Below are 27,182 nucleotides of genomic sequence, written 5' to 3'. Positions count from 1 at the left end.
TATTCCAAGATAGTATATTTTTAATATTTTTATTATTCCAATTAATTTTACACAATTCTAAGATAGTCCATTTTATTTGACTTTATTATTTTTATACTATTCTAATATGGTAGATTTCATGTTGTATAAATCATTGCTATTCTAAAATGGTTTGTTTCTTTTCACTTTGTAAAAACAAGTGCCTTAACACTGAGAGTGGTATGAGAACGGTTTCTGTGAAAGGAGGGAGGAAGAAATGTTCTGATACCAAGCCATTGCTGCTATTTTGAAGAATGATATTGAATGTAAACACTAGAAGTTATGCACAAGGGAAAACTTTTATGTTTGAACACAGACAAGAATTTATTTTGTATTTTTGTAAAGCCGGCTGTAAAACCATTCCATTTGATTGTATGTTTGTTAATATGAGATATGTAATATGCAAAGTTCAGATGAAGAACTCATTGATTTCAGTATTATACACACCTTTTAGGTGTGTAAGGAGGGACTGTTAGAAATTAAAATCAATGTTTTAATGGGGAAATGTAGTTTAAACATGCCGTCAGTTTTAATGCTCTTTTATACTGAAAAACCAGAAATTCTTGTGCACAAGCAATTAAGCTTTTAAGCTTTTATTCTGAAAATCCTTCATCTCCGGTTAGCATTTAGCATGTGGCTAATATACGATTTCCTGAAGAGGTGAATTTAGTAGCGAAATGATATGGAGTGGTGCAAACCGAAGCCTACTGATTTAACACTACAACTATAGATGTCGAGATACTATCATGCTGAATATTAAATGAAGGTACAGTTTATTTGAATACATTGTTTACAGACGAGAGTAGCATGTGACAACATCCGGAATGACCGGAAACCAAACGAGCCGAGAAGTATTGTTTAGAGTATTGATTACAGCGTTTAGAATGTGTTAAATGAAAAGTGATGAAAGAGAATATGAGGAGAAACGGCGTGTTAAGCATATATTGAATGTGAAAAGAACCTATCCTCTGTTTAAATGCAATAACGGACATTAGAGACGAGGCGAGCCGGCTGGCGGGGAGGAGCCAGCACACCATATATAAACCACCGGAGGAGAGATCCAGTCTCTTCTCTTCCCTATCGAGGAGCGGATCACAGCTGTTTGTCTGACTGAACAATATTCTGTCTGTAACACTACCGCGCCTTTTTTAATTAAAGTACCCAATTGAACTTTCACAGAGACTCCATTTAGTCTCCTATTTTAAAGCTTCTCTCCTGGTCGGGAGAATAACGAACACAGTTAACAGGGGGGGGGGGGGGGGGGGGAGAGAGCTGTGGTTGATGGGCCATTAGTTGTGTAAATACACAGCTGAGAGCTGCCGTTTCATTCAGACTGTTTAAAAAACGGTAACAACGGACTATTTTTCTTAGCGGATGCATGTCAATTTAAATCAATACATACAACTATTTTTTAAATCAATAAAAACATTTTCTAAATCCATAAAAGCATTTCAATTAATATTGGGAGTCATGTCGTTACTTTGTTGAGAATGTGGCCATGTAATAAGCGGGATAATTTGCAGCGACTTGTTCCTTATGGGGACAATAACACCCTTCATCCAGATGAGGATCCCTCCGCTACACTTTGGAATCCTGATCGACCGACGAAGCTCCATTAAAATATACATATTTTTGGTGAATTACTGAGTTTAGGCACGTTAATAACTTTTTAATGAAGTTGAATACAGTATATTCATATGTGTCAGTGATTTCATTTCAATTCGGCGAACATAAACAAAAATGATCGTGGTGAAGATGATGATTAAATTAGGATTAAAAATCGAGAGCCGGGCTGCATTTCCTCCCGTTCCTTTTTTTCGAATAACAAAATTATTTTGTTAAATAACAACATGGTGATGTTTTGTAAATGATTACATGTCTCTTATTTAGCACAGTAGTATGATATCCGTGACATATGGATCTTAACAAAGTTCCGCTGTACATCCAGCATACTGTATCTCACTTTATTTCACATGAGCTCCAGTGTGGAACTCCACTGCACCCCCTGGTGGATCAATGGTCCATTGCAGCTGGCTTCATTATAATTACATTTATCTATCACGGGGGCGGTCTCAAGTCAAGCTGGAGGTTTTCCCTTGAGCGAGGGCAGATCACGTACCAATCACGGCCCTCGCGTTTCAAACTGTCTGAAATTAATCGCTACATCTGTAGGTAAACTAGATTTTGTCCGCATTTGGGCAAGCTCGACTGACGCTGACGTCATTGTTTTATCAGAAACATGGCTAAATAAATCTATTTTGGCTTCTGGACATTGCCTTAAATGGCTATAATGTGTATCGTTCCGACAGGCCTAATAAAGGTGGTGGCGTTGCCATTTATGTTAAGAATAAGTTCAGTGTATCCACATTAGCTTCCATATCTATCAGTAAGCAATTAAAATGTTAGCCTTAAATATAAAAGTGGCAAAGGGGCAACAGGTCATGGTGGTGGGCTGTTACAGACCCCCCTCAGCTGTCAAGGACTCCTTGTCTTCGCAAGCAAATCTTTTATCGGAGCTAGACTACAAGGAAATAGTGCTACTTGGAGATTTTAACTGGGACTGTTTAACTGCAGTATCAGAGGATTTTAAAAACCTTTGTATCTCTTTAAATGTTACTCAGATTATTGACAGTCCTACTCACCCTAACGTTAAGTCCCCTAATAAATCCTCCCTAATTGATCTAATTTTAACTAATGTTCCCCATAAATACTCATCTGTGGGAGTATTTGCGAATGATATGAGTGATCACTGTCCTGTAGCCAAAATTAGGGACACTAAGGTCCAAAAGGTTAAACCTCGTATTATTATTAAGAGAGACATAAAACATTTTGTGGAGCAGGGTTTTGTTCATGATCTGTTTGGGTTTGATTGGGGAAAAATGTATCTGTGTGCTGATGTAGAAACTGCATGTTTTAATTTTTTATCTTGGTTTTATGGAGATCATTGATAGACATGCACCCCTGCCTAAATTTAGAGTAAAGGGACGAGACAATCCTTGGTTTTCTGCTGAACTGTCTAGTCTCCTTCATGAGGAAACAAGGCTTGGGCAAAGGCTAGGAAATCAGGCTCAGAGGTAGAATGGCTGCGTTTTAGGCAGCTAAGAAATAGCTTCACTTCACATGTCAAAAGTGCTAAGTCGAAGTACTATTTGTCAGTTACCACAGAAAACCTAAATAATCCTAGGAAATTTTGGAAAGCCATAAAATCGATATCCACCAGTGAGATCCGTAATGAGCTACCTCCTTGCCTTACCACAGCATCTGGCACTAGATCGGACAGGGCCACCATGTTAAATTGCTTTAATAAGCATTTTGTGTCCTGTGGTTCTCTGTTTGATTCTGTTTCTAACTCTGCTTCTGTGAACACCCCAATCTCTGAACAATGTGGTCTGGAAAACCCTTTCAGTTTTACTCCTTGTACTGTTAATGTTGTTCATGAAGCCTTAACCAAGTTAGATCCTAAGAAACCGGCTGGCACGGAAAACGTAGAACCTTTCTTTTTAAAGATAGCTGCAGATTTTATTGCTCTTCCTCTCACTACTCTTTTTAACCTCTCCCTCAACACAAATGCAATTCCAAAACTCAGCTTATGTCTTGCCTTTACTAAAAGGAGGGGAGGCAACTATTTTAAATAACTATAGGCCAATCTCTAAATTGTCAGTTCTGGCGAAGGTGCTCGAACGCCTAGTGAGTGAACAAGTAAAGGAGTTTTTATGTAAAGATAATATCCTGTCTAAACATCAGTCAGGCTTCAGAAAGCAACATAGCACCATCACTGCGACAATGAAAGTGGTGAATGACATTACGTGTATTTTAGATAATAAGCAGAGTTGTGCAGCTCTATTTATTGACCTTTCCAAAGCGTTTGATAACGCATCATAGGATCATCGCATCTTAAAGCAGAGGCTACTCAGTATTGGCATATCCAGCCATGCAGTAGGGTGGTTTGTGAACTACCTCTCTGAAAGGTCCCAATGTGTTCACTTTGATGGGCTGTCTTCTGAGTGGTTAAACATTGCTAATGGTGTTCCTCAAGGTTCTGGTTTAGGTCCACTTTTATTCTCCATATATATCAACAGTTTAGGTGAAAATGTGAATGAAGCTACTTTACATTTTAATGCGGACGATACCGTTATGTACTGTGCAGGTCCCTCCATTAATGAGGCTGGTGTTCAATTACAGGCTGTTTTTAACATTATTCAGACTCAGCTCGCTGAGCTTAAGCTTCTTTTAAATGTTGATAAACCAAGGTAATTCTATTTTCAAAAGCTAAAAAGACACCAGAGCCTGTTTTAGATATTGTTACTATGCAAGGACAAGTACTTGAAGTGGTTATCTGTTATAAATACCTTGGTATCTGGCTTGATGATTGTCTTACTTTTAAACTTCATGTCAATAATCTGCTTAAAAAGCTGAGGGTTAGACTAGGTTTATTTTTCAGAAACAAGTCCTGTTTCTCGCTTGAGGCCAGGAAAAGGCTAGTCACTGTGACCTTTTTACCTGTGCTGGACTATGGTGATTTGTTGTATATGAATGCACCTGCCTATTGCCTGAACAAGTTAGATGCCGCCTATCACAGCGCACTGAGATTTGTCACTAATTGTAAAGCACTTACTCATCACTGTACCCTGTATGCCAAGGCAGGTTTGCCATCACTTACTGTAAAGAGGCTCAGTCATTGGTACACGTTTATTTATAAAGCTTTGTTGGGTAAACTCCCGTATTATATCTGCTCTCTGATAACACAGAGAGTTGCAAGCAGCTATTGTCTGAGATCGCATTATGTAGTATTGTTAGATGTGCCAAGAGCAAGGACTGTCTTAGGTAAGACAGCTTTTATGTGCGCAGCTCCACTTGGAACAATCTTCAGCAAGAATTGAAACTGAGCAATCTCATTCCTCTGCATGTTTTTAAAGCTAGGCTAAATTAAATGCTTTTTGATACTATGGGCACTTGTAAATGTCTATAACTATGTAAATGTATCCTGTAAATATAATGTATGATGTCCTTTATTGTTTTATGTTTCATGTGGAACCTATATGCGGCAGGTCTCCCTTGAAAAAGAGATCTAAGATCTCAAGGGACCAATCTGATTAAATAAAGGTTTGAAATGAAATGAAATGAAACACAATTATTTGAACAGCAAGTGGAGGCAAAAGTGACTGCACCCAAAACAATAAACCTGCTAGCTAACTAGCCTAAACTCAGTAACAGAATGTGGGCAACACGTTCTTCTCCACAGACGCGCAACCTCTGAGTCAGACGTCACTTCCCCCTTTTCTATCCTACGGGTACAGCCACTCCCCCTGAACCCCGTTTCCCTGCCCGGAAGTTAAGTAAGTATTAATCAATGTGTACATATAGTTTACTATCATTTTTAGTCATGCATAGTACTGCCTTCCTGATTGCTTTATTTTTGAGAAACCTATTCTGCACCTACCTGGGTTTTAAGAGAGTCCAATACCCTATGAGTAGTATTCGTTTATTTGTCCCGAGGGGAAAATGGGTTGCAGCACATCACAAAGGCATTTAAAAAGATAAGACAGACGTCACCGACAACAACATAGACACAGATTAAAACAAACAGCCATAAAAAAAAAACCTCATGAAAGACGACACACGAAGTGAGGATACCCGGCCCGGAGGAAGCCCGGGGTCCCCTTCTGGAGCCAGGCCCAGAAGGAGGACTCGTCGGCGAGCGTCTGGTGGCCGGGCTTGCCCCGGAGCCCGGCCGGGCAGAGCCCGAAAAGGCGCTGTTCCCGAGAGCCCTCCTCACTAGTTGTTGGACGACAGGGCGTTTAGGCATCAGGGCTTGGGGCCCTGTCTGTCCTATGCTTCTCGCTGAAGAGAAGTGTAGGATGACGGGAACGGGAGGCGTGGCCGCCTTATATACGGTGGGCTTGTGCACGCATCCAGGTAGGCCCGCCCCGCGGGCCGGCTACGGTTATAAATATCTCAGTAAGTGAATGCTCGAATAGTATGGTTGAGAGGTAGTATCCATAGAGTCCAGTAGAGGGCTCCGCCTGTGCTTATATAACTAGGGTTACAATACGTAACCCACCGTTTCTCCCTCTCAAGTAGCCTCCGATAAACAGGGCATAGATGGACTACACTGTGGTCAGATGTCCCAAGTGGTGGAGGATGCAGTGTAAGCACCCTTAACAGTTCCAAAGCACATATCCAAAGTCTTCTCCTTCCTAGTGTGGCAGTCAACGTGCTGGTAGTAGGTACGCAGGGACTTTTTAACGGGACTGTTATTAAAATCTCCTAGAAAGACTGTTCAGTCTCATAAACAGGGTTCGTACGGGTGCTGGAAATCCTTGAAATTTAATTTGGTGTTTTCAAGGTTTGAAAGGTGCTTGGATTTTGGGAATGGTGCTTGGATTTGGGACAAAGTGCTTGAAATTGTAAATGCTTTACTTTTACAATAAATTGCTGTCTGACTGAATAGCTCGCTTTTTATATTAAAAGGAAAGAAAGAAGTTGGAGCGAGCTTAATTGCTTCGCTTCTACATACAGCTCCGCGTTTGTTTTACGTGTGACCTGGGCATTCTGATGAGAGTGATAGATGACAATATGCCAGGAAGTTGCCGTTTCAATGAGCGTTGGCTAGCAGAAGACAAATACAAGCCATGACTAAGATGTGGATTAACCCCACGAATAGCCTCCTGCAAAGTTTGCAAAAAAGACTTTCAGTTATTCACGATGCCAGACTCTGCGCTGACGAGCCACATGAAAGGTATGCCGTAGTAGAGCATTTCGGATTAGGCTAACGTTGCATCATGTTACGTTTGTTTAAGCTAGTAACGTTAGCAAGTTGAATAGCGAACTAGATGAGGGATAATTGCTTATGCAGGTGACAATAATTTCAGAGGAGCGTACCTATGTCAGTACACATGGTCCCTACACGCAGATCACGCAGACTGCGTGGGGCCTCACCTCGCGAAGGGGGCCTCATCTTGCGGAGGAAGCAAAAATTTGGAGATATGTGCTTATTTCGCCGCTGCGAGACTCCACTCAGCACCTATTTTTATGCAGCTCTGCGTGATTTTGTGGCTACATTTCAGGCTAATATGCTACCAGGGGTGGAATAAGTACTCCGATATTGTACTTAAGTAAAAGTTGAAGTACCAGAGTGTAGGAATACTCTGGTACAAGAATAAGTTCCTCAATCAAAATGTCAAAAAAAGTCCATTGGCCTTCGAAGAGCTGATAAGGAAAAGGAAAGACATCTGGAGACTTTTAGAGAGACAGCTAACTGACAAACTCAAGGAACTGAAAGACACTCCCTAATAGGCCGTATGCTGTTTAGCCTGACCTTGAATGATTCAGTGCAGTGTTCTGGGCAGGTTTTTGGTTTGCTTTTTCAACTCGAGGAGCTAAAAGAGTCAAGTTGATTTGATTTGCACAATTTCTGATTGCTGATTCAATGTGAAGGAAAATTCACATTTGAGTTTATAAAGTATATGTGTGCATATAATGCACCCTTTGGCCTAACCTGGGAGAGCCTTATGTTTACTGCCAACCTAAAAGTACCTCAAAAATGTTAATCAAGAATTTATTGAAAAGTTATTTGGCTGGTTGTTTTATATTGGCTCAGCCAGGTTATATGGGATGCCCAGTCTACTTACAGATGGGTCACTCATTTTGAAATATTAAACTTAGTTTTATTTTCTTTAATTGTTCATCCTCATGTAGAATGCTTTTACGAAACACACATTTGGTTGTTTATAGCATGAAGAACATCTGATTTAATGTGAGGTAGGGAAATAATCATTTGATTATAAGTATGTGTATATAAATATGTAAGATGCTTGAAAAGCTTGAAAATGCACCTTGAAAATGCTTGAAAAGTGCTTGAATTTGATTTGGGAAAAGTTGGAAGAACCCTGCCTAAAACATGCTCAATTTACTTTTTGAGAACACAAGTTCACAATAAAGTCAGATGGGAGATCTACAGAAGCAAAGTGTGATCGACCAACCCAGTCTCACATCAAAACGTGTAATAACTACGTTGGTCCACAACTTGGGACGTAGTATTTCTACAAAAACGGCTCTGAAATTGTAGGATTGCTACGTTTTCTTTCACCATTCATTTCCAATGGCTGGAATCTATGTCACGTGATCTTCAACTTTCTCTCTGCAGAAAATAAAAACATGGCCGACCTTCGTTTTATTATCGGTGGAAAATGCCTATTTTAAGGTTAGTTTGCCCATTAAAATGCGTTTTGATGTCATTTGATGCGAGAAATATGAGTTGTTATTTCAGATTATTTGTGCAGCGGATGTACATGGTCTTTGGTTTGCTAACTATTACGAAGATTACTTCAGGAAATGGTACACATGGTTTCAAGGTTGCTAAGGTGGTTGCCATGGACGCTGCTATCGAGTGCTGTTGGCACACAGCTCTGACGTAACAAAAAAGATGGCGGAAATTAGTTTAATTGTCAGTGGAAAAGGCCTATTTTAAGGTTAGTTTGGCCATTAAAATGCATTTTGATGTCATTTTTAGCGAGAAATACGAGTTGTACTTTCGATTGGTTGTGCAGTAGATGTGCATGATCTTTAGTTTGCTAGTTATTACGAAGATTACTTCAGGTAATTGTACACATGCAATCTTTTTATGGTTGCTAAGGTGGTTGCCATGGACGCTGCTATCGAGTGTTGTTGGCACACAGCTCGAACGTAGCAGTTTTACGAATAAGCCTCTACAAATGTGGTATGCATACGTCTTTGAACTCATCTATTTGTACTGATGTTGGGTCAAAACGCAGGAAGTAGTATTTCCATAAAGAACGCATCGGAAAATGTGGTATAAGTACATTTTCTCCCATTCATTTCTAAGGGCAAGTGAAACCATTAGCCCATCCCATGCAGTTTAAACATGGTCTTTGCTTCTTTTTTTTCTGCAACTGTTCGATGATGTTCCTTGAATAAAAAAAAAAATATTTACCCATTTGAAGTTGTTTATTTATTTATATTGTTGATGTCCATCAAGTGGTTTAAAATTATTATTTCATTTTTATTTGAAGAAGAAATTATACAAATATGCAAAGGAAAAAACAATTCTACAATAAAAACAAAAGGCTTTGAGGTTTTTAAGTTGAATAACATAATTTTTTATTACAAATGAACATGAACATTCAGCAGGTATATACAAAAACAATAACAATAACACCAATAACTATAACCAAAAGAAACAATCAAAACAGATAAAATAGCAGCACAACGGGTAGGAATATTCAGTCCTGCTGTTCCTCTGTTGTGGTGTTGTCCTTCTCCACCCACTGTCGGGGCCACTTCTACCCACTGTAATAAATTGTAAAGATATTTTGACATCATCCATAAAAATAATTCAAAATATGGCAATATATGTTACACCTCTGTCAGGTAAAAATGGTAATCAAATGCTTGGACTAATTAGTTATTGGTACATTTTGCAGTGCAATTTAAAATACCGTAATAATAAAATGCTACATACCACGTGGAACAAGGTTCCCACTCCACCGATTGCTTTTGCTTCCCCTAAAAAATTATCGAAAAGATTTTTACCATTTCAAGCAAACATATGTAAGTTATGTTGCATTCAAATCCAAAAAGTGCATCTGTAGCATGCTTTAGATGTACATTATATGAACGGACACAGTGACCTGTATTTATGACGAACAAACCTTTTGCCTTCTGGTCTTTACTACCGTCTTTACTGGGTAGTACTACTCTCCTCCCACGATGTTATGGCTGCATTCTGAAAGAGCAAAAATAATGTACACTCGTTTTTGACCTTATAGATGTTACTGTTACTTTTGCACAATTTGATCTGTAATTTATAAAATCACATTCAGTTTGCTTTTATTCGCATCAATTATATTTCCACAATAATGTCAACTGTTTATATAAAACTGCAAAAAGGACAATCATAACATATATTGTTTAAAATATATATTTGACTGTTGTGGGTTGATCTACCACCACCGTTAAACAAATTATGAATTGTTTTTTTTAAAAGTGTTTCTTTATTGCTAAATAGTTGTAAAACAAAAATGCCCTAGAAAGTATTTGTTTAGAAAAGACAACAGTTGACATTTTTAAAACTTCTCTATACAGAGAACATATACTAGAGCTATTGTCTTTACTGTCTAATCCCAATTATAATTGAAGCTAAATAACCTTCAACGTCTTGGGGGTTCTTCTCCTTTAGCTTCCTTGGAGACATGTCTGTTGAGATGAAAGAAAACCTTTTGTGAAGAGCTGTTATTATACTGTACACTTGATGTTACTGTTTAAAATATCATTTAGTTGTTTAAAACAGCTCTGTTTATGTGGCTAATTGTCAAGACTTACCAGAAGTGTTTCTTATTTTTAATATTCATATCATAACAGCAATACAAAGTCCTCAATAATTAATTTCACCTGGCTCCAAAACAGCTAGAGTGTGCTACGCATGCTTGGCACCCCGATTTAAAGAGTCATTACCGCTCATCGTTTTGCTTATGGTTATTGTTGTTGGTGTAGATGGCCCGTAAGGGTTTCTTTTTAACCTTTAGTAATGTTCACTTAGTTGTACAACACCTTAGAAGTAGCTTTACTGTTATCATCAGGGTTAGGAAGTTACTAGATATATATATATTTTTTTTTATATATATATAAAAAGGAACTAGTCATTTGTAACCTTTTAAAAGTGTCCAACACTGGTTATCATCAAACATCAACATGTTTTGTGCGCAGTGAAAATCTTGTTTCGCCCAAAATATAATAATAATAGTAATAATAATAATAATGATAATATAATATAGATTGAAGCTGAATATTTGCTTAGATAAAACATGTTGTGACATTTTTTTTTTTAAATAAATGTTGACTTCTGGGCTTTACAACACTGGAGTTCAAAGTGAATGGTTGAAACGAGTCAAAAACGATACTCCGCAGCCAACAGTGGAATGTTATTGTTTTAAAAGTATAATACTAATAATATTAGTGAAGCATCATTCTTATCTGGTAGTATGCAAAATAAACAAAATAAATATATAAAAGCTGAATATCATTCATATGATTTAGTATTGAAGTATCAACATTAAGAATGGAGTATCAAAGCTTTCCACTATTCTGTAAAGGCCTAGTTATATGTTTAACCCCGCAGGGTTGCAGCTGAAAGACTACGACTAGAACTGTCATAAAAGCCATGCTTTCTCAAATGGGGATATATAAATGATTTTATATTTATTTATTTAAATATATTGACATATCATATATCAACTTACATGTTACCAACACATTCAATTATCGAAATACACAAATGTTATTAGGTCATATCTACTTGTGCCCTTCATGGAGCAGTCCTATTAATTTAAACATTCACACAGTAAGGTTTTTTTTGTCAGCAGCAACTGTGCTGCTTTTAGTCTGGATTATGAGTTTAAATTCTTCATATTAATAATATTACAGTCTGATTTTTGGTTGTAAAATATGCTCATGGCTAGTTGGAAAACCCCTGGGTTTATTTACCAAGTTGATAACTACTGTTATGTGACAATTTAGCTTGATTGCGGCTATTAAGGTTTGTGAAGTAAGATAACGCAAAAATACCTAATATGTGAATTTGCTTTGTAGTATTGTCCTCTGGATGTATAAGCTATTTAAAATTGCCACTAAAACCTACCCTGTTTGTTTTTTGCAGCTGCAGTCCTTTTTCTTTTTGCTGCTGGAGTTGCAGGACCTGTAGAGGGTTGTATGGCAGGACTACTGCTGGAGGGTCGGTCTTCTGGACTGGATGAGGGAATGGTGGTAGGACTGGGTGAGGGGATGGTGGTAGGACTGGGTGAGAGGATGGTGGTAGGACTCGGTGAGGGGATGGTGGTAGGAGCACTTGTGGGGGAGGGTTCATCGTACAGACTGGGTGAGGGTTGTGGGTTAGTCCAACCTCAATGACACAAAAAGACAAAACTATCAGAGTAATGTTGATTTGTTTTGCATTCAGCAGCTCAATTTCTACTTTGAATATATATTTATACAACATAACAACACAATTGTTTCTGATGTCAGCTTCTTCTTAATTACACATTTATTTGACCTAGACTGTGCGTGTACAATTAAATGAATTGTTGAATCATTAAGTATTTTTTCCATAAATTGTTCATGAGCATTTTAGAATAGACTGAGCTATATGGTAACATTTGAAATGACAAATATAATTGCTTACCATCTACTAACACCTCATACAAAGCCTTCATCCGGTCAAGGCATTTTTCAGCCTGGTCTGACAGATGCCATCTTGGATGGGCAATATTTGTGTTCCAGGTGGAAGGCTTTTTCCCTGGTTTCGAGAGAAACACCATGGCCCTATACCCAAGGGTGTTCAGTTTCTCAACCTAAAAAAAATGATTTAAATGTAATACAGAAACCTTATCAGACGTAATTGTGTAAACTACAATTAGAGACATAAACACACACCAAAACAGATGCCTCATCAAGAACATGTGAGTTGGTTTTGTTCTTTTTTTGGTTTTTTAACCAATCGTCTTTTTTGGCCTCCAATTTGAGCAGTTTCTTGGCCAATCTTTGCTTTCTTGGCTGCAGGGTTTTGCAGAACTTGCAGGTCTTGGTGGCTACAGCAATGACTGCTTTGCAGCCGATGCAGGTTGTGTTGGTTGACCCTCTTTGCATCTTGAACCTGCAATAAAAACAAGCAAAAATATAAACACCAAGGAACTAAATAAGTTTAAAATGATCACTCACAATACCAGTCTGAACCTGGTTAACCATGCAAAGTAGTAGTATCGGAGAGAACCATCTTGCACAATGTCTGTACAGGCAGGTCTAGAAGATCCACTCTGAACTATGTACAGGCAGGGGGTTGTTGTTTTATTTTGTAGTGAAAGTTTACACTTATTTTGTTAAAATAACTATGACATATATATATAGTATGTATTTTACTATTTCAAATGTTCACTATAGATGTTCTTATGACTGACAAAAGAGGAATTAAGTATGGAAAGTGTTCTTGGACAGACATCAATCGGTAACACATTAGTGTCAGCGCATACATCTTGTGCATGAGATGCAGACTAAATTAAAGACATTGTTTATACTCTGTTCTATTTGTTATTGTTAATATAGGCTTACTAATCAACAGGTTTTCAAATATTACTCAACTGTTTTCAAGTAATAATATATTTGAGCAATACATCAATACATAGTATCAATAATGACATCATTGTCTTTGGGGATTTAACCTTCTCATTAGCAAAACAACAATCTATCTAAAAAATCTCTGGCCCTGTCACCCATATTTAATGCAGTTGTTAAATGCCGCTAACTAAAAATGAAAATAAAATAAAACCCATAAAAAAATAGTTAGATTAACTGCAACTGCCAAAAAGGAGGCTGCCACTTTCATTTTGAGCTATAAAATACAAAATAGCTCCTTCCGCACCCTATAGCTTACAGTTTAAGATGCATGTTAATAGATAAGTGGCTGTTTTGCATAAACATGTTTGCGATGTTTAACATAACGTTACCCGTTATAGGCAAACAAAAAAGTTAGTGTATATTTAGCTTTTTAATGCATAGAAATATGTGCTCATTACCTACCGTTCAAACTGTCCCGCTTAATTGGTGCCTCAGAAGTCAACGCAAGACCTTCTTATGAGCCCACGCAGCATCGATGTTGACACCTCCCCCCTCTCAGATGTCCAGCGGCTGAACTCTGTGTGACCCCGGGCAATTGACACTCTTTTTCTCTTTTTTTCTCCTGCAACTTTATCATACAAATATACAGTCTATGGCAGGGGTGCCCACACTTTTTTGGCTGGTGAGCTACTTTTGAAATGACCAGCTAACCGAGGTCTACCAACCAAAAATAAAATCCCAAATTGCAAGGGTTGCTGAATAACACGTTTTATTTTTACATGGGATAACTACAATAGGGCTGCAACAAACGACTAATTTGATTATCGATTAATCTATAGATTAATTAAACGATTAATCGACTATTCGGACTACTGCTGTGTGCCTTGCACAATTTCTCAAACGCTCTTATTTAGCCATCAACTTTTAGATTTAGTTTGAGGTTGTTTTAGGCATGTGGAAACTAACAATGAAGACAATAAAGATGAATACTTGATTCAAAAATACATATATTATTAAATTAACTGAACAAATTGTGAACAAAATTAACATTGCTTTTTATTTGAATTAAATAAATAATATTTCACATCAAAAGAAACAACAATGTTTTAACAAATCGTATTAAATAATGTGATGACAGAACTGTAAACAGAATAGCTGAAACTTTAACAAAATAAATAACTCAGTTACTAAGTCTAATCATTAACCCATGTTTGTATAATGTAGTTAACTCCGTGTGTTGCTGCTAGCATACATAACACCTGACGTGGAAACGTTACTCGTGGATGGGGCTACAGAGCTACGAGAAAGACAGTCGAACCCGGTGCATTCCTCCGTCTGAATGTGGTGCACTTTTGCTAAATGTTTAGACAAATTGCTCGTGTTACCGCCCTTACATGCTAAACACTTTTGGTGACGAGCATTGTCCACCTCAAGACGGGTAACATGTAACCACACCTTGGAGCGCTTCTCTCCACCATCTCCTCCGTGTGTTGCTGCATGTAGCAGCTGCGTGTGTGTAAACTGCCCCGCCCCCTTGCAAACAGACGGGGGAGAGAGAGATCTCTTCTGGATTGGAAAGATAGAAAATACACCGACCATAGACGCATTTGTTTGTCTTTTTGCATGTTAGAAACGAGTTGGCGACACTAAGACTAAGAGATAATGTTTGTGTAGCAATAATACATGACCTTTCTCTTTCTCAACTCGCTACTCGGAGGGAAGTCGCTGTCATATGCCTTGTGAACACTCCGATAATGCCTCTCCACGTTACCTTTCTTTGGCAGAGCGACGCTTGCTTTACAAATAAGGCAAATAACCTTTGAATGTGACATCACAAAAAAAGATTCTCCCTCCCATTCTGTGTGGAAGTGGTATGTCTTTAGCTTTTTGCTCGTTCCCGCACTCATTTTGTTGTTTGTCTCTCCCGGCACTTGACTGATTTTGTATCGCTTTGCATTCTGGGTTAACAGACTGGAAAGCAATAGGTCGCTTTTTCTGTCAATCAAGTAAACTCCTGAATTAAGTGGCAGGGAGGCCAAGGGAGGAGGAATCAAAAGCTGTTTTGTCTATTTTAACGGAGCTGGATTTTTTTTTTTTATGAATGACTCGCGATCTACCAGCATTGCCCCCGCGGTCGACCGGTCGACCGCGGTCGACGTACTGGGCACCTCTGGTCTATGGCCTACATACACATTGGCTACTTATTTAATTTCGCACAACCGAAAAATAGTCCAACTTTTCCCAGAGTAACTGTATTGCACTGTGCTAATTCACTTTATGCACTATATTTTTTGACTACTTTTGAACATGTTCAAACTGTTATCATACTGTATATCTTAGTCTATTAATAGAACATTCACCTTCATAACACTTTTTTAAAACCCTTTATGCTACCACTGTTATGGACATTACTCTGCATTTTACTTTTTACTTTTTTTAAACTTCTGGTTAGATGCTAAACTGCATTTCATTGTCTTACTTAGTGTTGTGCAATAGACAAATAGACTCCACAATAGAGTATGTGGATATATTCGCCTTTGAAAGTAGATGTGAAAATCTTCCAGAACAATTGACCCCATGTCTCCCTTCTGTTGCTTTCACAGTGGCCCACAGTAGCTTGGAGTTCAAATTACAATATCTCAGTCCACAATCACTCAAATTCTCTTGGCATACATATGCTACTCCCCTGGTCATGTGATATTTACAACAATGTATTTTGTTTTTCCTACTACAAACTTTAACTTCACGTCAGTAGCCTCATCAACATTCTCTATAAAGCCTATACTTTTTGAAATTATTAAAAGTTCCAACTAATCTGTATTGTATTTGTACATATCATTAGGGCCCAAACACGATGTGCTAGGACCCAACGGCGTCCTAGCACGAAGTGCGAGGAAACCTATTGTTATTGGTGGAATTATTATTAGGGCCCGAGCACGATGTGCTAGGACCCAACGGCGTCCTAGCACGAAGTGCGAGGAAACCTATTGTTATTAGTGGAATTATTATTATTAGGGCCCGAGCACGATGTGCTAGGACCCAACGGCGTCCTAGCACGAAGTGAGAGGAAACCTATTGTTATTGGTGGAATTATTATTATTATTATTATTATTATTAGGGCCCGAGTACGATGTGCTAGGACCCAATGGCCTCTTAGCACGAAGTGCGAGGAAACCTATTGTTATTGGTGGAATTATTATTATTATTATTATTATTATTATTATTTTTAGTCACCATCTTTCCTGTTTTTGAGGCCTTTAGGATGCTGACAAAGTTGTATAATTTTGCACGGACGCCAGGACTGGTAAAAATTGCAACATTCTGGAGTCAATGGGTTAAAATATTCCAACGTGCTCAATAGCGCCACCTATCAAAATCCCATTTCGGAATACATTTACAAAGTCGCACCGTAACTCCGAATGACCTGATATTTTGCACACATATCCGGGTGGACCTGCTCTACAAATAATCCTCTCTAAAAAAATGTCCGCCTAAAAAAATGTTCTTCTAAATTAGCATAATGTTCAAAACAGTTAAATATTCACTTAAATTTCAATTTTCAGTTTTTCAACACCAAACCTCATATCCAGCATTCGTGGAGGGTCAGACACATTACCGTAGAAAATGAGCATGTTAGGACGATAAATATTGCCGCCGTCCATCAAAACATACTCGCAAAAAGGCGGGGCTTAGAAAGAAATGCTAATAACTCATCAACAATGTATCCAAACAACACAGATTTCGGTAAATAGGTTCAAACTGTCTTGGGGAATAGGCAAACCAAAGTATTTTCATTTTGGACTATAGGGGGCGCCAAAAACACAACCGATTTATAACTCAAGAGCGGATGGACTAATTAATTTAAATTTTTGTAGACATACTCTCAGGGTGACTACAAACTCAGATTTAAAGTGTCGCAAAAATTCAGAATGTGGGCGTGGCCTATACATTTTTTTTTTTATTGCGATAGCATAAAATGAGCTTCGGACGCAAAACTTGAGACACACGTCAGAGCCCACGACTTTTTCGAGAATGTAAAAAAAAAACGTAATTTTTCAAAAGAACTGCTCACTAGCGCCCCCTATTGTGTGCTAGTCACATATAGTTTCTTAGAACTTACCAAACAGATCATGCATTTTAGCCATGCCTCATTTTGCCTCACTCCAGCTCTGTCTTTGCATGAGCTGGAGCTGACACCCCCCCCCCTGCAAAGGAGGGGGCGAGGCACAAGCGTCATGTTACTATGCTGTTGCCATGCTGTTGCTATGCTGTTGCCATGCCACTGAAACCTCTCATTCCCCTGATAGGTAGAGAGTTGACCATACTGGTGGAGTGCACCTCTGTGACATCATAGAGGTGCAAATCAGAATCCGCATGTATCAAATACGTTGCAGCCCTGTTTTTAGGTCCCCTTTGAGGTAGTATGTGACATATAAATGGTCAAAAATGGTACATTCTCCATTAGCTTACGAGCTCCATGTTCAAGCGATCAACTATTCCTTCGCAATGTTGCATCACATTGGATATCCGCTTAAATTGCCCTAGATTAGAATTTTTCCGATCATTTCCCTATGACGAATTAGCACAAATGTGCTTAAAATGCATGAAAAACTCCCATTCTTCAGAATGGCCAGCTTTCTGGGGGGCGGGGCTAATGAAAAGCAATTTCAAATATGTGTGCAATCATAATAGTAATGTAGATATAGCGTTTCCTGAGTATTGGAACAACTGTATTTGAGTAATTTGGAGTAGTTTGGAGTCATTTGCGACATGTAAATCGTAAAAAATGGTTTATTCACTGTTAGCTTACGACCTCCAAGATTGAGCTATCAAAAATGTTCTTCTCAATTTGGCATCATATTGGATAGGGGCTGAACTTGTCCTGGACTGGAATTTTTCCGATCATTCCCCTAGGAGCAGTTTGCAAGAATGTGCTTAAAATGGCTGAAAAACGCACATATTTCAAAATGGCCGACTTTTTGGGGGGCGGGGCTAATGGAATCTATTTTAAAATATGTCCGCAATTCCATGAGGAATGTCTGTGCCAAACATCGTGAAGTTCTAAGAAACTATATGTGACACCCACGCAATAGGGGGCACTAGTGAGCAGCTTTTTTGAAAAATTACGTTTTGTTTTTACATTCTCGAAAATGTCGTGGGCTCTGACGTGTGTCCCAAGTTTTGCGTCCGGAGCTCATTTTATGCTATCGCAATTTAAAAAGAATGTATAGGCCACGCCCACATTCTGAATTTTTGCGACACTTTCAATCTGAGTTCGTAGTCACCCTGAGAGTATGTCTAAAAATAATAATAATAATTAGTCCATCCGCTCTTGAGTTATAAATCGGTGGTGTTTTTGGCGCCCTAGAGTCCAAAATGAAAATGCTTTGGTGTGCCTATTCCCCAAGACAGTTTGAACCTATCTACCGAAATATGTGTTGTTTGGATACATTGTTGAGGAGTTATGAGCATTTCTTTCTAAGCCCCGCCTTTTTGCGAGTACGTTTTGATTGACGGCGGCAATATTTATCGTCCTAACATGCTCATTTTCTACGGTAATGTGTCTGACCCTCCACCAATGCTGGATATGAAGTTTGGTGTTGAAAAACTGAAAATTGAAATGTAAGTGAATATTTAACTGTTTTGAACATTATGCTAATTTAGAAGAAAAACATGTAGGCGGAGCTTAGGGTTCCAAGAGGATTATTTGTAGAGCAGGTCCACCCGGATATGTGTGCAAAATTTCAGGTCATTCCGCGTTACGGTGTGACTTTGTAAATTGATTCCGAAATGGGATTTTGATAGGTGGCGCTATTGAGCACGTTGGAATATTTTTAACCCATTGACTCCAGAATGTTGCAATTTTTACCGGTCCTGGCGTCCGTGCAAAATTATACAACTTTGTCAGCATCCAAAAGGCCTCAAAAACAGGAAAGATGGTGAATACAAATAATAATAATAATTAAAACTGCGGTCGCACTTTTGCGCGCAGTGATGAGTGGGTCCTCGCGTCCGTGCGCCTGTCGGGGAGGGCGGCCGGTCGTCCTGGCGTCAAACAGATGCGCGCGAGTACTCGGAAATGAGCCGTTTGTCATTTCTCTAATTTTGCGTCCCAGACTCCAAGGTCAACCTGCAGCAACCCGGAAACGGATGTCGGCACGCCGTCTGGAAGGAAAACTAATTTCTCTAAAGGCTCGTCGAGGATCGATTATTGAGGAGGCTGTCTGGAGAAGCCGTGACCGAGGATACACTGATTTAGAGGAGAGAGGAGTGTCTCTGGAGGAGCTATAACCGAGGGTACACTGAAGTATTCTCCGGAGACGATTTCAGCCAACAGTGATGTTTAAAAGAGGCGTGATGCATGGCTGGATGTCAACGAAGCACAGCTCTGCAAACTGTTCCAGTTGTGATTATAAGTTATTCAAGATGATCTAATGTGCATCAGACTTTCTGCCCTTTACCGTTTGTTTGTTTACTCACTAATCACATCTCCCCTGGATGTTAGGTTATGCTTTCATTATGAGGCGATGTTTACAGTGAGAACAGCTGCTGAGGTCAGTGCAGAAAGCAGAACAGTGTGTATAATATATATCGCTCAATAATATATGTAACAGGCCTACATTTCACACTTTATTTGTAGGCTTCAGGAGATATCTACCAATAAACAGTTGATATTTTTCATGAAACCATATAGTGCTTCACATAATAAAATATACAAGGGCTGTAGCCTGATATTTAGTTATGCTTTATGTGTGTGAGAGTGTGAGTGTGAGTGTGAGTGTGAGTGTGTGTGTGTGTGTGTGTGTGTGTGTGTGTGTGTGTGTGTGTGTGTGTGTGTATGTGTAAGTAAGTATTATTTGAATTATTTGAAGTATTAAAGTAACGTGTTATGGCAGGAAAGTTCAATCTGGTATATTCATTTCATATTTCACCTTATATAGAATGTGTGTTAAACTTGTGATTTCTGCATTGAGTGACTTCTGCCGAGCAGATACCAAGAAGAGGCCCCTAGGGTCTCTCTGTTAATTATCAATAGTCCTTGCAATTAACAGGGGAATTCCCAGATACATTTTCAGATATAAGGCAGTTAAAGCCTTGTAGAATTAATGATTTATCTCCTACAGACCCCAAAAGAGGCCTTGAGACTTGGGTCACCCAGCAGTAAACGAGATAAACGTCCTTTTGAGCTTATCAATCAAATGTATTCATTCCTAGTAAGCTGACTTTGGGGTGAAGGGAAGTTCAGGGAAGCCATTAAGCCACAAGGACAATTAACTTATGAAAAGCAATTTGAAATATGTGTGCAATCATAATAGCAATGTGTATACAGCGTTTCGTGAATATCAGAAAAACTATATGCGAGCAATTTGGAGCAATTTGCGACATGTAAATCGTCAAAGATGGTGTATTCGCTGTTAGCTTATGACCTCCACAATTGATTTTTCAAAAATGTGCTCCGCAATATAGTATCATATTGGATAGGGGCTGAACTTGTGCTGGACTGGAATCTTCCCGTTAATCCCCCAGGAGGAGTTCGCAAGAAAGTGCTGAAAATGGCTGAAAAACGCACATCTTTCCAAATGGCCGACTTTCAGGGGGCGGGGTTAATAAAAGCCAATGTGAAATATGTCCGAAATCATAAGAGCAATGTGTATACAGTGTTTCGTGAATATCGGAATAACCATATCCGAGTAGTTTGGAGTCATTTGTGACATGTAAATCGTCAAAAATGGTGTATTCGCTGTTAGCTTACGACCTCCACGAGTGAGTTATCAAAAATGTTCTTCTCAATTTAGCATCATATTGAATAGGGGCTGAACGTGTCCTGGATTGGAATTTTTCCGATAATTCCCCCTAGGAGGAGTTTGCAAAAATGTGCTTAAAATGCATGAAAAACGCAAATTCTTCAAAATAGCCGACTTCCTTGGGGGGCGGGGCTAATGGAATCTATTTACAAATATGTCCGCAATTCCATGCGGAATGTCTGTGCCAAAATGTGTGAAGTTCTGAGAAACTATATGTGACTACCACACAATAGGGGGCGCTAGTGAGCCGTTTTTGGCGCCCCCGATAGTCCAAAATGAAAATGCTTTTGTGTGCCTATTCCCCAAGAAAGATTGAACCTATCTACCAAAATCATTGATGTTTGGATACATCGTAGATGAGTTATGAGCATTTATTTCTAAGCCCTGCCTTTTTGCGAGAACGTTTTGATTGACGGCGGCAATATTTATCGTCCTAACATACTCATTTTCTACGGCAATGTGTCTGACCCTCAACCGATGCTGTGTACGAAGTTTGGTGTTGAAAAACTGAAAATTGAAATTTAAGTGAATATTTAACTGTTTTGAACATTATGCTAATTTAGAAGAAAAAGAATGTAGGCGGAGCTTAGGGTTCCAAGAGGGTTATTTGTAGAGCAGGTCCACCCGGATATGTGTGCAAAATGTCAGGTCATTCGGAGTTATGGTACGACTATGTAAATGTATTCCGAAATGGGATTTTCATAGGTGGCGCTAGCAAGCAGGTTGAATAATTTGAACCCTTTGACTCCAGAATGTTGCAATTTTTACGGGTCCTGGCATCCGTGCAAATGTATACAACTTTTTAAGCGTCCTAAAGGCCTCAAAAACAGGAAACGCCAGCACTATAATAATAATAATAATAATAATTAAAGCTGCGAGCAGCGTTGAGCGGGTCTTCGACGCTCCGCAGGCTGTTGTCCGCACGTCGACGTCAGGCAGATGTCTCGAGGACTCGGCCGTTGGCAAACGTGGGAAGTTTCAGGCCGATCGGAAAACTTTGGCGCCAAATCACGGCTGCGCCGTGCGAAAGAAAAGAAGTTCCGTGATAGCTTTAGATCGCCCATTTGTCGAGAAGCTACCCGACGAATTTGGAGTCGTACGGATAAAGTCCCTAGGAGGAGTTCGTTAAAGTGCGGAGGACGAAAAACGCGATAAATCGCGTTTTTCCAATGCCAAATTCAAAATGGCCGACTTGCTGTACGTTATTTTATACCCCTCCAAGAGGCTTTTTTGCTCGTCTCCGCACCCTAGATATGCGTAGCGAGTTTCGTTGGTTTACGTGAAAGTTAAAGTAGGGGGAGTTAACGTTAAAAACGGAAGTGGGCGTGGTCTACGCAATTTTTTACGCAAAGTTCCGGTACCAATTACACATCGCCATTTTCACGACTTGTGATGCGCATGTGAAATTTGGTGAGTTTTCACAAATATTGCGGGGGTCAAAAGTGCGCGCAATGTATTCAAATAATAATCAGAAGAAGAATTAAAGCTGCGAGCAGCGTTGAGCGGGTCTTCGACGCTCCGCAGGCTGTTGTCCGCACGTCGACGTGTCTAGGTGTCTGAAGGACTCGGCCGTTGGCAAACGTGGGAAGTTTCAGGCCGATCGGACAATGTATTTAGGAGTTACAGCAGTATCAGATACATTGTGTTTGATGGCGAGGGATCTGTCGCCATGGCAACGGAATTTGATGAAACCCCATAATACGCCTAGATGTGTTGAGGGCTGCATCGTTATCAGATCTGTGAAGTTTTGGGCCGTTTGGAGCATGTTAACTGGAGTTATGAGAAAACCGTGTTTCACGGAGACCATTTTGTTATCATAGCAACGAAATTTGACCAAATCTCAAAAACTGACACATATATGTGTCGAGGGCTTGACAGTTAGCACACATGTAAAGTTTGAACAGTTTTCGACCATATACACAGGACTTATAGCAATATCGTGGTTAACGGCGAGGGGTGTGTTGCCATGGCAACAGCTTTTGGGGAAAACTCACTATTGTCATATTGAGGTGTTGAGGGACAAACCATTAGCCATCATCGATTTTCCATTGACTTACAACAACATGGTATTTTATGGCGAAGGAAGCATTGCCATGGAAACGGCATATGATGACATCCCATAATTGACATAGAGCTGTTGAGGGCCGGACCATTAATGATAGTCTGAAGTCTGGTGCCGTTTGGATGATTTTCCATTGAGTTACGTCAATACCGGGTTTTTTGGCGAGGGAAGTGTTGCCATGGAAACGGCATATGGTGAGATCTCGGATTTCACGTAGAGCTGTTGAAGCATTGACCGGTGATATAAAAGTTAAGTCTGGGGGACGATGGGACCTTGTCCATTGGAGTTACGACAACACCAGGTTTATTGGCGGGGGACGCATTGCCATGGCAACGGCATATGAGGACATCCCATAATTGACATAGAGCTGTTGAGGGCCGGACCATTAATGATAGTCTGAAGTCTGGTGCAGTTTGGACCATTGTCCATTGAGTTAGGACAACACCGTGTTTCATGGCGAGGGAACTGTCGCCATGGCAACGGCATATGAGGACATTCAATAATTGACATAGAGCTGTTGAGGGCCGGACCATTAATGATAGTCTGAAGTCTGGTGCCGTTTGGACGATTTTCCATTGACTTACAACAACATGGCATTTTATGGCGAAGGAAGCGTTGCCATGGAAACGGCATATGATGACATCCCATAATTGACGTAGAGCTGTTGAGGGCCGGACCATTAATGATAGTCTGAAGTCTGGTGCCGTTTGGACGATTTTCCATTGAATTACAAAAAGACCAGGTTTTTTGGCGAGGGAAGCGTTGCCATGGAAACGACAAATGGTGAGATTTCATATTTAACGTAGAGCTGTTGAGGCATGGACAGGTGATATAAAAGTGAAGATTGGGGGACGATGGGACCGTGTCCATTGGAGTTACAGCGACAACGTGTTTAATGGCGAAGGATCCGTTGCCATGGTAATGGCAAATGAAGTAACATCAGATTTGACCTAGAGCTGTTCAGGGCCGCAGTGTTAACCATCATGTGAAGTTTGGTGGCGTTCTGAGTATTTCAGTTGGCGTTATGCCATCATCGTGTTCCATGGCAAGGGACCGCCTAGCATCGAGCGAACGCGAACTTTGGCGCCAAATCATGGTCATGCCGTGCGAAAAACCAAAAAACTGCATGATAACAATTTGCCGCCCATGTCTCGAGATAATACCTGACGAATTTCGAGTCCCGAACGCGATACAAAATTCGTACGGAGGACGAAAAACGCGATAAATCGCGTTTTTCCGACACCAAATTCAAAATGGCCGACTTCCTGTACGTTATTTTATACCCCTCCAAGAGGCTTTTTTGCTCGTCTCCGCACCCTAGATATGCGTAGCGAGTTTCGTTGGTTTACGTGAAAGTTAAAGTAGGGGGAGTTAACGTTAAAAACGGAAGTGGGCGTGGTCTACGCAATTTTTTACGCAAAGTTCCGGTACCAATTACACATCGCTATTTTCACGACTTGTGATGCGCATGCGAAATTTGGTGAGTTTTCACATATGTTGCGTTGGTCAAAAGTGCGCGCAATGTATTCAAATAATAATCAGAAGAATAATAATAATAATAATTAAAGCTGCGAGCAGCGTTGAGCGGGTCTTCGACGTTCCGCAGGCTGTTGTCCGCACGTCGACGTGTCTAGGTGTCTGAAGGACTCGGCCGTTGGCAAACGTGGGAAGTTTCAGGCCGATCGGACAATGTATTTAGGAGTTACAGCAGTATCAGATACATTGTGTTTGATGGCGAGGGATCTGTCGCCATGGCAACGGAATTTGATGAAACCCCATAATACGCCTAGATGTGTTGAGGGCTGCATCGTTATCAGATCTGTGAAGTTTTGGGCCGTTTGGAGCATGTTAACTGGAGTTATGAGAAAACCGTGTTTCACGGAGACCATTTTGTTATCATAGCAACGAAATTTGACAAAATCTCAAAACTGACACATATATGTGTCGAGGGCTTGACAGTTAGCACACATGTAAAGTTTGAACAGTTTTCGACCATATACACAGGACTTATAGCAATATCGTGGTTAACGGCGAGGGGTGTGTTGCCATGGCAACAGCTTTTGGGGAAAACTCACTATTGTCATATTGAGGTGTTGAGGGCCGGACCATCAACTGTCATCTGAAGTGTGGTGCGGTTTGGACGATTTTCCATGGAATTAAGAGAACATTGTGTTTATGGCGAGGGATGCGTTGCCATGGCAACGGCATATGATGACATCGCATAATTGGCGTAGAGCTGTTGAGGGCCGGACCATTAGCCATCATCTGAAGTCTGTTGCCGTTTGGACGATTTTCCATTGAGTTAACACAACACCGTGTTTCATGGCGAGGGATCTGTCGCCATGGCAACGGCATATGATGACACCCCATAATGGAGTTAGAGCTGTTCAGGGCCTGACCGTCACCCATCATATGAAGTCTGGTGCCGTTTGGACGATTTTCCATTGAGTTAACAGAACATCGGGTATTTTGGTGAGGGATGCGTTGCCATGGCAACAGCTTTTGAGGAAAACTCACTATTGTGACATTGAGGTGTTGAGGGCCGGACCATTAACTGTGATCTGAAGTCTGGTGCCGTTTGGACCATTTTCCATTGAGTTAAGACAACATTGGGTTTTATGGAGGGGGATGCGTTGCCATGGAAACGGCAAATGATGACATCCCATAATTGGCATAGAGCTGTTTAGGGCCTGACCATCACCCATCATATGAAGTCTGGTGGCGTTTGGACGATTTTCCATTGAATTACGACAACATAGAGTTGTATGGCGAGGGATGCGTTGCCATGGAAACGGCATACGATGACATCCCATAATTGGCATAGAGCTGTTTAGGGCCTGACCATCACCCATCATATGAAGTCTGGTGCCGTTTGGACGATTTTCCATTGAGTTAACAGAACATCGTGTTTTTTGGCGAGGGATTCGTTGCCATGGAAACGGCATACGATGAGATCTCAGATTTCATGTAGAGCTGTTGAGGCATTCACCGGTGATATAAAAGTGAAGAAAGATTGGGGGACGATGGGACCGTGTCCATTGGAGTTACAGCGACACCGTGTGTTATGGCGAGGGATCCGTTGCCATGGTAACGCCATATTAAGTAACATCGGATTTGACGTATAGCTGTTCAGGGCCGCAGTGTTAATCATCATGTGAATTTTGGTGGCGTTCTGAGCATGTCAGTTTGAATTATGACATCATCGTGTTCCATGGCGAGGGATGGCCTAGCATCGAGTGAACGCGAACTTTGGCGCCAAATCACGGCTGCGCCGTTCGAAAGAAAAGAAGTTCCGTGATAACTTTAGATCGCCCATTTGTCGAGAAGCTACCCGACGAATTTGGAGTCGTACGGATAAAGTCCCTAGGAGGAGTTGGTTAAAGTGCGGAGGACGAAAAACGCGATAAATCGCGTTTTTCCAACGCCAAATTCAAAATGGCCGACTTGCTGTACGTTATTTTATACCCCTCCAAGAGGCTTTTTTGCTCGTCTCCGCACCCTAGATATGCGTAGCGAGTTTCGTTGGTTTACGTGAAAGTTAAAGTAGGGGAAGTTAACGTTAAAAACGGAAGTGGGCGTGGTCTACGCAATTTTTTACGCAAAGTTCCGGTACCAATTATACATCGCTATTTTCACGACTTCTGATGCGCATGCGAAATTTGGTGAATTTTCACATATGTTGCGGGGGTCAAAAGTGCGCGCAATGTATTCAAATAATAATCAGAAGAAGAATAATAATAATAATAATAATCGGACCGATATCAATCATGTTTATGGACGGCCTAGGATGGCGCGAGCGCCCATGTGACTCGGTTGGCGTGGGCTACCTACTGTCATGATTTAGGCCACTTTTGCCCGTCTTTTGCCCTGTTTTGTGTGGGTTTTGCATGGTTATCGCTCGCGTTGCGAGCGACTAAATTGATCCTACCGATATCAATCATGCGAGTTGCAGTCTGGGCTCACGGGGCCTATCACCCGTCATGATTTCCGAACCTTTTCTGTGCTTTTGCCGGTCGTTTTCCCTGTTTTGTGTGTGTTTCGCAGGTTTATCGGTCGCTGCGCGACCGATTTCAATAGGGTCTTCGCCGACCTAGGTCTCAGACCCTAATAATGATTCCACCAATAACAATAGGTTTCCTCGCACTTCGTGCTAGGACGCCGTCGGGTCCTTG

General features: G+C 40.3%; 1 protein-coding gene across 4 annotated transcripts in view; it reads right to left on the bottom strand.

The window, feature by feature from the left end:
- Positions 1-9,121: 9,121 nt before the first annotated feature.
- The window catches only part of LOC307039967 (uncharacterized protein), a 39,371-nt gene continuing 21,310 nt past the window's right edge, over positions 9,122-27,182 (bottom strand). For 2 of the 4 annotated variants that reach the window (XM_079682436.1, XM_079682438.1), the window contains 7 exons: positions 12,466-12,685; positions 12,215-12,383; positions 11,675-11,935; positions 10,186-10,233; positions 9,690-9,763; positions 9,500-9,543; positions 9,122-9,327 (listed from right to left, as the gene is read on the bottom strand). In XM_079682436.1, the coding sequence (XP_079538562.1) occupies positions 9,732-9,763; positions 10,186-10,233; positions 11,675-11,935; positions 12,215-12,383; positions 12,466-12,678 (723 nt within the window). In that variant the 5' untranslated portion in view covers positions 12,679-12,685 and the 3' untranslated portion in view covers positions 9,122-9,327; positions 9,500-9,543; positions 9,690-9,731. Of the gene's footprint in view, positions 9,328-9,499; positions 9,544-9,689; positions 9,764-10,185; positions 10,234-11,674; positions 11,936-12,214; positions 12,384-12,465; positions 16,280-27,182 lie in introns of those variants that run through there. The other 2 variants (XM_079682439.1, XM_079682437.1) reach the window with 2 other exon arrangements.

The sequence above is a fragment of the Notothenia rossii genome, assembly GCF_949606895.1.
Source record: "Notothenia rossii genome assembly, chromosome: 5".
NCBI lineage: Eukaryota > Metazoa > Chordata > Actinopteri > Perciformes > Nototheniidae > Notothenia > Notothenia rossii.
Note: the sequence above shows the minus strand (reverse complement) of the source record. Positions and strands in the feature narration are given on the sequence as shown.